The sequence below is a fragment of the Vipera ursinii genome (assembly GCF_947247035.1).
Source record: "Vipera ursinii genome assembly, chromosome: 6".
NCBI classification, from domain to species: domain Eukaryota; kingdom Metazoa; phylum Chordata; class Lepidosauria; order Squamata; family Viperidae; genus Vipera; species Vipera ursinii.
Window position 1 is genome coordinate 41,580,423 of NC_139515.1, and position 14,868 is coordinate 41,595,290.

At 41.2% G+C, this 14,868-nt stretch overlaps 1 protein-coding gene across 1 annotated transcript in view; it reads left to right on the forward strand.

The window, feature by feature from the left end:
• The first annotated feature begins 295 nt into the window (after positions 1–295).
• SRGAP1 (SLIT-ROBO Rho GTPase activating protein 1) overlaps positions 296–14,868 on the forward strand; it is a 165,647-nt gene continuing 151,074 nt past the window's right edge. The window contains exon 1 of the mRNA XM_083365575.1: positions 296–1,035. Within this exon, the coding sequence (XP_083221701.1) occupies positions 969–1,035 (67 nt within the window). The 5' untranslated portion in view covers positions 296–968. The remainder of the gene's footprint in view (positions 1,036–14,868) is intronic.

Genomic DNA, 14,868 nt, shown 5'->3' on the forward strand with positions numbered 1-14,868 from the left:
GCTCGCTTCTTCACCCCGGGAGGCACTCGGCAACCTCGCTGGCTACGTCCCACCTTCTGCTCTCTGCCATTGGGCGGCAGAGGAACTTGCGTGGTTGCCGTTGGCTACTAGAGACGTCGCTCCGCGCAGGGAGGGGAAAGAACCCGATAGGCACTTGGATGCCGCTGGGCAGGAGGCTAAAGTCTTTCTCCTTGCTGCTTGAGCGCCTTCGGATAGGCTGCTCGTCTTTCTCCTTTCCTGTTCCAGGCCAGCAGCTGAGGGAAGCGGCGGCAAAGCGGTGGATCCAGTTAAAGGCTTGGCGGCGGCACCAGCTGGAAGAGGCGAGGCGAGGCGAGTGAGAGCAGGCGAAGGAAAGGGTGAAGCGAGAACTTTGTTGGGAGGGCGAGGCTGCTGGCTCCTCTGGGAGACGCTTTGAGGGGCTGCTCGAGGTTGAGTTAGACGGCGCCTCGCCCAGGTCTCTTGGGAGCGGGTCGCCTGCGTAGCTCTCGCTCTCCGGGAGGAGGCGACAACAGCAAGAGCAGCTGCCGAGAGCTCTTCCAGTGCCGCCGGACGCGCCGGAGACTAGTCAAGCACGAGCCGGGATCCATCCCCCTCCTCGCCAGAACCAGGCGGTGCTTTCAGGGAACACTCGACGATTCCACTGACTTAATTGAAGCTTCGGAGAAGACCAGCCGCTTTCCGGAGCGAAAGGAGGCCTTTTGCTGCTTTATCCCCCCAGTCCTTACTACTAGAGATGGTGCCCGCCCCGGGATTAGTTTAAAGCCTTATCTTCAGCCCCTCTTTTGTGGAGGTGAGCTGGAGAGACCTACGCCAGTTACTTCGAAAACCGGCAGGCTCTGGCGTGGGACGCGTTGCTTAGTGCCGCGCCTAACCCCGTCGATCCCCCCTTTCTCTGTGGGAAGACAATCTTGTAATCCCAACTCCGGAGTCTTCTCTATCAGTGTAAAACGAAAATAATCGTCTGGATAATGTCAACTTCAAGCAGATTCAAAAAGGACAAAGAGATCGTAGCCGAGTACGAAAGTCAAGTGAAAGGTAAAAAAGCTGGGGTGGGTCGGGATGCGTGTAGTTTGTTTCTCTTTCTTCTCCCATAGCTACCATCACCTGTTTGGTTGTGCTTCCCTGCCCTTTTCGTGCCGAGGACAGAGTGAAAATCCGTCCTTCCGGATTAATCAATCCGAAAAACCACGATATGATCTATGTGCACAGATACTAGTGTGGATTACAATCTTGGCATTCTTAAGATAAATTCCATTGATTGAAAAGGGTGACAAGAAAATCCACATTTGCATCACTGGAACTGTTGATGGACTGTAGTAATATAAATTGCTGTTGATGTGGGCAGCTGTGTTGGGGTAAAATTAAATCGTTTTAAGTGTTAAGTGCTCCAACATCCACGAGACACTCATCCCAGAGTCATCCAGTTCATCAGTCGATCTGGGGGGGGGAAGGGGTGGGTGGGACACTGGTAAGCAACCCTTTATAGATTTACCAGCCATCTTTATAACTCTTCCTGAGCAGAAATCTGGAAGAGAGGTTTATTTTTTAAAAAAGTTAATTATGCACTTATAACAATTGCAATACTGACTTTTCCTTTCTTTTAGCTGAATGTATGAACTTGTCTATCCTAAATTGTTTAGGAAGTTGATTTGGTGAAAGAAAGGTTGTTGCTGGTTCATATCTGCCATATATATTCAATGAATCCTTGAGAATATTCACTTTTCATTCAATCCAGGGCTATTCAAAATATTTTTTAAAACCAACCCTATTAGAACTAAAGAGAAGCACCGTGGTTTGTCTGTTTTGTGTTTTTCTTCAGTTATTACCTTTTTCATATTACAAAGATTATATTTGAAGAACTTTACTTTTATTCTATTTACTGTTTTTCCATGTGCTCTTCCGTATACCATAGACGTTTGCAAGAAAAAGGCTAATGGAAATAAAATCTTCCAGCTACTTAACTGGAGTTCAAAGAATAGAAAAAATAGAAACAGTAGTGACATTTTAAAATACAATATGCAAGACTTGGTTTGCTCACAAAATATACTTGGTATACAAGTTGGGATGTTCATTCTTTTACAAATGGAGCTACAAGTTGTGGAACTTTAAATATTTTTGTTTTTAGGAGTAAACAAGTTAATGTTAAAAACCAAATAAACTATCAGTATTGTTGTAAACACATTGTGTTTTCTGGGCTTGTCCTCCCCTCCATCAAACAGTTACAGAAAGCTCATTTTTTGGGGGGGGGAAGTAAAGTGGTGATGGGAAGTTCAGACTTTATGAGTTGTCATATGAAGTCTTGTTTAATTGATTTCATTTCTGAACCTGAAGTAATATCAACAGTTTTTACTGCCTTTGAATGTAGATTTTATTAAATAAAGCTTTTCTATCCTTCCATGTATTAGTTTAGTTCTTAATTTGGTATATTTTGGACTATTTTGCAATGTATTCGGTTCATAGTACATCATGGTTCACAAATCGTTTTCTCCCCTTTCACATCTCTTATTAAAGGATCCAAGATAGTGGTCATTTTGAATTTATATAACTGTGTTAATCCAGAGTCTATGCGGCATGGTTGTGGAGTATTTGAGTGGTGCAGTAGAGGCTCTTGATATCTAAGGTTTTGAATTCAAATTGGGTTTTATTAAGAACTTTGTTATTTCAGTCTACTTCTTCTCATTCTGTTCATTCTGCCTCCCCCCCTCTACAATTCCCTCACTAATACAAGCTTCTAATTCAAAATGCACATATGACATACATTCCCTCTTTGTATAACTTGCAAAATTCAATTAAAAATTTGTGATGAAATTCTGAACATATAGCAACCTATATTCTTTTAACTCCTGCATTCTTTGTAATAAGATCTTTGGTTTGTCTTCATTTGTTAAGAATTTTTTTTTAATTTCTTGTATTTGTTTAGTGAAACTAAAACAAAATTCAGAGCAAAACCCTCTAGGTTATTCAGTAAATGTTTGCTTGGTTAGGATTAGATTTTAAAATATTTCATTTCTAATTTAATTGAATTTCCTGAAATGACACTGAATTACCCTAGTCCCAAATAAGTGGGATAATCCTTTCTTCATTTTATAGAGCAGTTCACCTACACTCAAATCTTTTATTGGAAGATATGTTCTTTGGCACTTTTTTAAAGGACATACTGTAATACTTGTTTCTCTAATGTTTCTTCTGGATACAGTTAGAAATGTGACAGGATGAGTTGTAGAAAACCTTGTTGCTAATGAGTCAGTTTTATGGAGGGTTTATCTTTTCATCAGTTCAAATGGTGATCTTTCTGTGATAGAATGACTAGTTTAATTTATAGTGTCATGAACTAGTATTTGAATGAAGCTAACAGTAAACAATTACCGTACATTTCTTTTATTCTTTTATTCTTTCTACCAATCCCTTGGATGATATAAATATTTTTACCCCATTATGACAGAAATTTTTTTCCATTGCAAATAAAGCAAGCTGTATCTTATCAGTTGCTATTTTATTACAAAAATAATCTCTTGGAAACAAACAAGCATGAAATGAATTGAATTGCTTTGTTTATAGGCCATTTGGAGTAAAAATTTACCATTATTTGTTTATCAAAAGTCCATTAGACCTAAAACAAGATTCTCTTGTGTACTATTACAATATTCTACTGGAGTTAATGGGATATCAAATGTTTCTGAGATCACCTCTTAAAGTGTAGGTTAGTTCTTAATTGCTTCCTTAGTGTGCTTGTCCATTTATGGTCATCAGTAGTTTTTCTGGCTCATTGTTTAGTCAAATTAACTACTGTTACTTGTAAAGAGGCTGGTAGTATTGAGTGGACAGTTTATTTATTTATTTGTAAAATTTATTGGCTGCTCATCTTACCTCAGGGTAACTCTGTGGTTTACAATCACAGCTGATGTAACTCTAAAATATACAGTACAGTCAGGTCCAGAAATATTGGGACATCGACACAATTCTAACATCTTTGGCTCTATACACCACCACAATGGATTTGGAATGAAACAAACACAATGTGCTTTAACTGCAGACTGTCAGCTTTAACTTGAGGGTATTTACATCCAACTCAGGTGAACGGTGTAGGAATTACAACAGTTGGCATATGTGCCTCCCACTTGGTAAGGGACCAATAGTAATGGGACAATTGGCTTCTCAGCTGTTCCATGGCCAGGTGTGTGATATTCCCTCATTACCCCAATTACAATGTGCAGATAAAAGGCCCAGAGTTCATTTCAAGTGTGCTATTTGCATTTGGAATCTGTTGCTGTCAACTCTCAAGATGAGATCCAAAGAGCTGTCACTATCAGTGAAGCAAGCCATCATTAGGCTGAAGAAACAAAACAAACCCATCAGAGAGATAGCAAGAACATTAGGCGTAGCCAAAACAACTGTTTAGAACATTCTCAAAAAGAAGGAACGCACCAGTGAGCTCAGCAACACCAAAAGACCCGGGAGACCACGGAAAACAACTTTGGTGGATGACCGGAGAATTCTTTCCCTGGTGAAGAAAACACCCTTCACAACAGTTGGCCAGATCAAGAACACTCTCCAGGAGGTAGGTGTATGTGTGTCAAAGTCAACAATCAAGAGAAGACTTCACCAGAGTGAATACAGAGGGTTCACCACAAGATGCAAACCATTGGTGAGCCTCAAAAACAGGAAGGCCAGATTAGAGTTTGCCAAACGACATCTAAAAAAGCCTTCACAGTTCTGGAACAACATGCTATGGACAGATGAGACCAAGATCAACTTGTACCAGAGTGATGGGAAGAGAAGAGTATGGAGAAGGAAAGGAACTGCTCATGATCCTAAGCATACCACCTCATCAGTGAAGCATGGTGGTGGTAGTGTCATGGCGTGGGCATGTATGGCTGCCAATGGAACTGGTTCTCTTGTATTTATTGATGATGTGACTGCTGACAAAAGCAGCAGGATGAAGTCTGACGTGTTTCGGGCAATATTATCTGCTCACATTCAGCCAAATGCTACAGAACTCATTGGACGGTGCTTCACAGTTCAGATGGACAATGACCCAAAGCATACTGCAAAAACAACCAAAGAGTTTATGAAGGGACAGAAGTGGAATGTTATGCAATGGCCAAGTCAATCACCTGACCTGAATCCCATTGAGCATGCATTTCACTTGCTGAAGACAAAACTGAAGGGAAAATGCCCCAAGAACAAGCAGGAACTGAAGATAGTTGCAGTAGAGGCCTGGCAGAGCATCACCAGGGATGAAACCCAGCGTCTGGTGATGTCTATGCGTTCCAGACTTCAGGTTGTGATTGTCTGCAAAGGATTTGCAACCAAGTATTAAAAAGGGAAAGTTTGATTTATGATTATTATTCTGTCCCATTACTATTGGTCCCTTACCAAGTGGGAGGCACATATGCCAACTGTTGTAATTCCTACACCATTCACCTGGTGGAATGTAAATACCCTCAAGTTAAAGCTGACAGACTGCAGTTAAAGCACATTGTATTTGTTTCATTCCAAATCCATTGTGGTGGTGTATAGAGCCAAAGATGTTAGAATTGTGTCTATGTCCCAATATTTCTGGACCTGACTGTATATTCAGTTATTGGATAGCATGGAAATCTTTTGAGATTTTGTTTAATATCAACAAATATTCTTCAAGAATGCTATCTCTACTGAAGGCAAGATGAATTACTACTTCATATCTTCCATAGCATTTCTAGAAATAAATTGTCACATATTGCAATTGTCAAGAAGGTATTAAGAATGAGAATTAGAGTTCATTTGTTTGCTAATCCACTAGTGTATCTTTGCAATTGTACAATTCAGTCTCCAAATTTTGAATAATTTATTTATACAATTTTTATTCTGCCCCATTCATAAGATTCTGGATTGCAGAAAAAATATATAAACCTATGATATAACATTCAGTTAAAAACACCAGAAGTTACTCATTAAACATATCATTAAAAGAGAATTAGAAGTAAAATTAAATTAACTAGATCATCTCTGAGGAACCTTCCACGTCTTATGTTCTGTAATTCTAAAATAAAACAAAAAAGCACAAGGCACAAATAGCTACAATAGCACAGTGATGGCACTTGAGCCTCAAACACATGGTGGGAGAGTACCGTCTTTATCACCTTTTCTAACTATTAAGTGTTGGAACCATCTGGGTTTCATGGAACAATCTGTTCCATTATTGAAAAGGTCTTCCAGATCATCAATCCCCTCATGTTCCAAGGTGGGAGAGCTGAATCTCACCTTCTGAGATCAAACGCACAGGATAGGGCAAATTAGATTCAGAGAAGATGAACTTGGACCCAAGCTATGAAAAGCTTTATAATCATAACCATCTGTTTGATTTTATCAAAAAACATAATCAATGCAGCTCCCACAATACTGTTTAGATGTTGGTATGAACAAAATATCCTTTAGCCACACACATTACATGATCAAGTAGGAGAATCCTAAATCTCCAAATTGTTCACCTGCTTTTGTGGGGAATATTATTTTATCCAGAGCTATTATTGGAGTCACCAGTAAACCAGTTGGTTTCTGGACAAACAACAACTTCATTTTTTGGATTCAGTTTAGCTTGTTTCCTCCCATCCACTTCCTCAGATCTTTTAGGCATGGTAGAAAGACATCTAGGGTATCTCTTGCTTGACCTAGATCAGGGGTCCCCAACCCCCAGTCCGTGGACCAGTACCAGGCTGCGGCATGCCAGCAACCGGTCTGCACAAACAAGCAAAGCGCCGTGTGCAGGATGAAGGCAGCACAAAAAACCGTGGAAAAACCTCTCTCCACGTAACCAGTCACTGGTGCCCAAAAGGCTGGGGACCTCTGACCTAGATGTAGTGCTTCACCTGCATACTGATAATACCTCATGCTGAACTGAAAGATGATCTTTTCCAGTGGTTTTGTTTAGATGCTAACATGGGGAGAAAGCAGAGATCTGGAACTACCGTACTCTTTTTAAAGAAGGAGTAGAGCTAATGTCAGAGGGACGCAGTGGCTCAGTGGGTTAGGACGCTGAGCTTGTCGATCTGAAGGTCGGCAGTTTGGCGGGTCGAATCCCGAGTGCCACGTAACAGAGTAAGCGCCTGTTACTCGTCCCAGCTTCTGCCAACCTAGCAGTTCGAAAGCACGTAAAAAAATGCAAGTAGAAAAATAGGGACCACTACGGTGGGAAGGTAACAGCGTTCTGTGCGCCTTTGGCGTCTAGTCATGCCGGCCACATGACCACGGAGACGTCCTCGGACAAACGCTGGCTCTTCGGCTTTGAAACGGAGATGAGCACCAGCCCCTAGAGTTGGAAACGACTAGCACGCATGTGCGGGGGAACCTTTACCTTTACCTTTAGAGCTAATGTCCTAATACCCAAACATTTGCAGGCAGTCCAGAGAGATAGTATGTTTGGTGACATCACTACTAAGAGGACTTTTGTTGTTGTTGTTGTTAGTTGCGAAGTCGTGTCCGACCCATCGCGACCCTATGGACAATGTTCCTCCAGGCCTTCCTGTCCTCTACCATCTTCTGGAGTCCATCTAGGCTCACGCCTACTGCTTCAATGACTCCATCCAGCCACCTCATTCTCTGTCGTCCCCTTCTTCTCTTGCCCTCAATCTTTCCCAGCATTAGGCTCTTCTCCAGTGAGTCCTTCCTTCTCATTAGGTAGCCAAAGTATTTGAGTTTTAGCTTCAGGATCTGGCCTTCTAAAGAGCAGTCAGGGTTGATCTCCTCTAGGACTGACCGGTTTGATCGCCTTGCAGTCCAAGGGACTCGCAGGAGTCTTCTCCAGCACCATAGTTCAAAGGCTTCAATTCTTTGGCGCTCAGCCTTTCTTATGGTCCAGCTTTCACTGCCATACATTGCAACTGGGAAGACCATAGCCTTGACTATACGCACTTTTGTTGACAGGGTGATGTCTCTGCTTTTTAGTGTGCTGTCTAGATTTGCCATGGCTTTCCTCCCAAGGAGCAAGCGTCTTTTAATTTCTTGGCTACAGTCCCCATCTGCAGTGATCTTGGAGCCCAGGAAAATAAAATCTGTCACTACCTCCATTTCCTCCCCATCTATTTGCCAGGAATTGAGAGGGCCGGATGCCATGATCTTGGTTTTCTTAATGTTAAGTTTCAACCCAACTTTTGCACTCTCCTTCTTCACCCGCAACACGAGGCTCTTTAGTTCTTCTTCACTTTCTGCCATTAGAGTGGTATCATCTGCATATCTTAGGTTGTTGATGTTTCTTCCGGCAATCTTAATTCCAACTTTTGATTCATCTAGCCCTGCATTTCTCATGATGTGCTCTGCATATAAGTTAAATAGGCAAGGCGACAGTATACAGCCTTGCCGGACTCCTTTCCCAATTTTGAACCAGTCAGTGGTTCCATGTCCAGTTCTCACTGTTGCTTCTTGGCCCGCATATAGGTTTCTCAAGAGACAAATAAGATGGTCTGGTATGCCCATCTCTTTAAGGACTTGCCACAGTTTGTTATGATCCACACAATCAAAGGCTTTAGCATAGTCAATGAAGCAGAAGTAGATGTTTTTCTGGAACTCTCTAGCTTTCTCCATGATCCAGCGTATGTTAGCAATTTGATCTCTAGTTCCTCTGCCTCTTCGAAATCCTGCCTGTACTTCTGGTAGTTCTCGATCCACATACTGCTGGAGTCTAGCTTGTAGAATTTTAAGCATAACTTTACTAGCATGAGAAATGAGTGCAATGGTGCGATAGTTTGAACATTCTTTGGCACTGCCTTTCTTTGGAATTGGAATGTAAACTGATCTTTTCCAATCCTGTGGCCACTGTTGAGTTTTCCAAATTTGCTGGCAAATTGAGTGTAGCACATTTACTGCATCATCTTTTAAGATTTTGAATAGCTCAGCTGGAATACTGTCACCTCCACTAGCTTTGTTGTTGCTCAGCTTTTCTAAGGCCCACTTCACTTCACATTCTAGGATGTCTGGCTCGAGGTCAGTGACCACCTCATTATGATTATCAGGGACGTTAAGCTCATTCTTGTATAGTTCTTCTGTGTAATTTTGCCACCTCTTCTTAATCTCTTCTGCCTCTGTTAGGTCCCTGCCATTTTGGTCCTTTATCATCCCCATTTTTGCATGAAACATTCCTTTCATCTCCAATTTTCTTGAAAAGATCTCTGGTCCTCCCTATTCTATTGTTTTCTTCTATTTCTTTGCATTGTTCATTTAAGAAGGCATTCTTATCTCTTCTAGCTATTCTTTGGAATTTTGCATTTAATTGGGCGTATCTTTCTTTTTCTCCCTTGCCTTTCGCTTCCCTCCTTTCCTCAGCTATTTGCAAAGCTTTCTCAGACAGCCATTTTGCTTTCTTGCATTTCTTTTTCTTTGGGATGGTTTTGGTTGCTACCTGTTGTACAATGTTGCGAACCTCTGTCCATAGTTCTTCAGGCACTCTGTCTATCAGATCTAATTCCTTAAATCTATTTGTCACCTCTACTGTATATTCAACAGGGATATGATTTAATTCATACCTGACTGGCCTAGCGCTTTTTTGCCTACTTTCTTTAATTTAAGCCTAAACTTTGCAACAAGAAGCTCATGGTCTGATCCACAGTCAGCTCCTGGTCTTGTTTTTACTGACTGTATAGAGCTTCTCCATCTTTGGCTGCAGAGCATATAGTCAATCTGATTTCTGTGTTGACCGTCTGGTGATGTCCATGTGTAGAGCCGTCTCTTGGGTTGTTGGAAAAGAGTGTTTGGTATCACCATAGTATTCTCTTGACAAAATTCTATCAGCCTGTGCCCTGCTTCATTTTGTACTCCAAGGCCAAACTTGCCTGTTATTCCCGTTATCTTTTGGCTTCCTACTTTAGCATTCCAATCCCCCATGATGATAAGGACATCATTTTTGGGTGTTACTTCTATAAGGTGCTGTAGGGCTTCATAGAACCGGTCAATTTCATCCTCTTCAGCACCGGTGGTTGGGGCATAGACTTGGACTACTGTGATATTGAATGGTTTGCCTTGGATTCGAACTGAGATCATTCTGTCATTTTGAGGATTGTATCCCAGTATTGCTTTTCCTACTTTTTTATTGACTATGAAGGCTACTCCATTTCTTCTGAGGGATTCTTGCCCGCAGTAGTATACCTGATGGTCATCTGAATTAAATTCACCCATTCCTGTCCATTTTAGTTCGCTGATACCTAAGATGTCGATGTTTAGTCTTGTCATCTCTTGTTTGACCACGTCCAGCTTTCCTTGATTCATGGATCTTACATTCCAGGTTCCTATGGAGAAAAAATCTTTACAGCATCGGACTTTCCTTTCACCACCAGACATATCCACAGCTGAGCGTCCTTTCGGCTTTGGCCCAGTCGCTTCATTCTTTCTGGCGCTACTAGTACTAGCCCTCTGCTCTTCCCCAGTAGCATATTGGATGCCTTCCGACCTGAGGGGCTCATCTTCCAGCGTCATATCGTTTTGCCTTTTGGTACTGTCCATAGGGTTTTCATGGCAAAGATACTGGAGTGGTTTGCCATTTCCTTCTCCAGTGGATCACGTTTTGTCAGAACTCTCTGCTATGACCTTTCCGTCTTGGGTGGCCCTGCACGGCATAGCTCATAGCTTCATTGAATTACGCAAGCCCCTTCGCCACGACAAGGCAGTAATCCATGAAGGGGACTAAGAGGACTAGAACCCATAAAAGCAACCATTACAGACTCCATCCACACCAGGACTGAACTCTGGCTGAAAGAGAGCAAAATAATTTGAATCATCCAGAATTCTGTGCAATTGATACCAATTGATACCATTTTTTGAATCCAAAAAATGAAGTTGTTGTTTGTCCAGAAACCAACTGGTTTATTGGTGACTCCAATAATAACTCTGGATAAGATAATATTCCCCACAAAAGCAGGTGCACAATTTGGGAATTTAGAATTCTCCTACTTGGTCATGTAGAGAGTGTGGCTAAAGGATATTTTGTTCATACCAACATCTATACAGTATTGTGGGAGCTGCACTGATATGTCTTCTCCAGACATTTTGCTAGAAAGGAAAGTTTGGTGATTGGGCTGAAGGTCATCAATATGGCTGAATCAAAGAATGGCATCTTTATGAATGAATGAGTCTTTGAGTTGTTGGATTCCATGGCCAAATATGGGTGCTTCCACCTCTTGCCATATCATGAGAGGATGCGTATGCAATAGCCCAGCCATTTAAAATACAGCTGCTCATGTTTTGAGTGTCAATTATATGCCCTCTTTAAGCTTAGATATTTATCCTTACTACTGGAAAGAACAGCCCACTGGGAACCAAATTTCAGATTGTCTTGTTTTCTCCTGGGCTTTATATGTATATATTGTAAGTCAGACATGTCAAACTCGCAACGTCATGTGAAGTCGCGCAACATTTGACACCCCTGTTGTAAGCAGAACTGCTAAAATTTTTTTATTAAGGCAGCTGAGTTAAGAACCTGATACATCAAACAAATTGGGGTTCCCTGAAAAGGAGATTCACTCATCTGATTGGCTGATTCCTGTATTATCACATAGGTATTTTATCACTATATTCTGGATTTAAATTGTGTATTTTATTTTATTTTATGGGTAAGCTCACAAGACTTCAGTAATTAACTATTTTATTCTACGAAAAAAAAGAATCACTGCCTTTCAGGGCAGTAATTATTAGCTCCTCCTTTAACAAAGCACTAACTGCTTCTTGAACCTTGAAATGCAGGTACATAAATCCAATAACCCGTGGAGTAGGGTATCTTATCACTACTAGGTTTATTGCATGATATTTGTTACCCTGCCTTCCCAGCCTTTGAATTATAGCTGCTAGTGCACCTAAAACTCTATTGGCAGATCTCAAATAGGGCTTATCTGCTGTGCTCTGCCAATTAGGGCATGATTATAATGCCAACTCTATTGCTCAGGATTAAGGAGTAAGATCTTATTACACAAGAAGTTGGCATTCACTAACAGCAGCCTGAAGCTAAGGTGCCTAGCAATTCAACAAACAGAATATAGAACAAGGCAGCAGGATAGAAGAGGAGAACCAGAAACAAATTGCTGATCTCTCCTAGAACAGGCTTATGGGAGCAGGTAGTCCTCAAATTATGATCACAATTGAGTCCAAAATTTCTGTTTTGAAGCGAGACATTTGTTAAGTGAGTTTTGCCCCATTTTACGACCATTCTTGCTGCAGTTGTTAAATGAAACATTGTAGTTGTTAAGTTAGTAAGTGAATCTGGCTCCCATTGATTTTGCTTGTCAGAAGGTCACAAAAGTGATCCTGGGACACTGCAGCCGTCATAAATATGAGTCAGTTTCCAAGCGTCTGAATTTTGATCATGTGACCATGGGGATGCTGTGCTGGTCATAAATATGAAAAATGCTCATACTTTTTCTGTGCTGTTATAACTTTGGTCACTAAATGAACTGTTGTAAGTCAAGGACTACCCGTATCTCACTCTAGCCATCACAGGGTAATTCTCCCCTGCATTCCTGATGTTCCCATGATCGCTCCAGCTAACAGTTGAGATCCTTAACAGTTCCCATATGCTGTCTACAAAGGTTTACCTGGCTGCCTGGCCAAAGGCCATTTCTGTTGATAGCTACTGTATCTCAACCACTCAAATAACAACATTGCCTCAGTTTAGCGTTTCTCACACTCCTTGGGCCCTTGCTTCTCTTAGGGCTTCATAAGCTGAGGAAATATTTTCTGGTCTGTCTCTGGAGGTCCTATACATTCACTTTTCTCTTTCACACAATTCTCAACTCTAACGGCAACCAAAGTCATGGGAGACAGCATAACAGAGTCATGGGCAGCGATCACCTGCAACTAACCTACATTTTCAAATACATCCTTTTGGTAGCCAGTAGCTACAGTTGCAGCAATGATGGTGAAGACAAGTTTCTAACCAGCATTATTGAGCTGACCTTCCTCCTTCTTCCCTAGCTTCAAATGATAACAATTACAATAGCATCTCGACCTCAGTGTTGCAGTAGTGATAGCAACAATTGCCCTGCCTTTCAACAAGGGTGGAGAAAGGGGCACCAGCACTCTTACCTCTACTAAACCCGTTGTCATAGGTCAGTGACCCATAATTGTCCATTGTTACAGAACAGAGGAATGAAGTAAAATTTTAGCAGTTGTTAATTATTTTAAAAATTATTTTATGATATACTTCGTGCAAGATAATTTTCTCTCTACATTTCAAATGAAGGCTCAGTGAAATTATCTTAATGGCAATATATTTAATAAAATTTGAATAATATAAAGTCCAGAAACGATAAATCATACATGATTTTGGCAACTCTCAAATAACTTTCACTGTTATTTTTAGATTGTATATGTTTTTGTATATGTTAAGTTATAATCTATGGAGCTGTGATACTTGCGTTAATATACTTTTCTTATTGTACTTATTTAGTTGTATGTCAACCCCATTTATGATCACTGGTGAACGATCAGAGGCAGTATTTTCATTGCTTCCATGTGGATCACATGTCACATCCCTATTGGTGGCATTCGCTTTTTCATCAGCAAAAATTGTAATATCTGCATATTTTTGTTGATAAATTCCTGGCCACATCAATTCTATGACTTTGCTCAGGATGGTATCTCAAAATGTTATTTTTTTGCAATGAGACAGGATATACAGACTTTGATAACTTAACTTTGATTCTTATACCTCAGCTCATAATATAGGAAAAGAACAATAGAGCTGCCCAAGGCAGGATTCTTCATACCATCTTGGACAAGTGATTGTTCAATCTTTTCATGAAAATCTCAGCGGGTGAAATGAAAGAAGAAATTGGTACTCCCACTACAACTTTTCAGTCATTCATCTGGGGGAAGCCTAACATTAACATGTACACTAAATGAGAATGTTTTTGTTACTTACGTACTAGTGGGTTTTTATGTTGTTGTTATGTGCTAGTGCTAGTGTGTATGGTCTGAATCTGGGCTATAGTCAGAGATCCAAAAATAGGAAAGCTTCTGACTGTGCCATCTTAATAGGATCCTTGGCATAATTTTGATGGACTGAGTAAGAAATGAGAACTCTCTCTTGCTGATATGGAAGACCCTTATCAGGATCCTTTGGGTCTCATTGATGGACTGTGTGAGAAATGAAAACATCTGTCAGCAATGCTGATCAGCCAACAGTAGCCAATTAAATCCAAACACAGTGCCTGAGATGTTGGGGCATATTTGCAGAATGAATCCAATTTGCTACATTTATAAATAATCTGGATAAATGATTCCATAGATAAATAATTCAGAGCAGAGCCCCAAGGAAAACTTAATGAGGCAAATTGGGAAAAAATGAAGTAGTCCATGGTAAACTGGATTTGAATCAAGGTAAAATCACAGCAGTGGGCAAAGCACTTTGACAAAGACAATGGCCTTGGACCAGCCACAGCAACAGTATAGTAGTACTGGACCCAATAATTTCTGTGCTAGGGAAATCTAGTAATAACAGTCATAGTAAATATATGACCAAATTTTCAGAAACCTAATACTTCTATGTGCGATTATTGGGTGCATATTGTCAAAAACATCTTTATACATACTTTGACAAAGCATCATGCTCCATAGATGGTCTTATACCGTAGAACAGACATGTCAAACACAAGGCCCGTAGGCCAGATCCGGCCCACAATTGGCTGATATTTGGCCTCTGGGAATGCCCCGGAGATGGCGAGAGACTGGACCCTGGCACCATCCCTGGCCAGCTCGGCCCCCAAGGTGCACACGCAGAAGATGGTGAGTGCGTGGCAGACGATGGTGTCCGACAGCAAGGGGCTGCGTAGCCTGTTGTGAATATTGGGCTGGATCTCCAGCAGCAGTGCTGTGGCGGCACCGGCAGCACATGGAGTTAGGGCACATGAT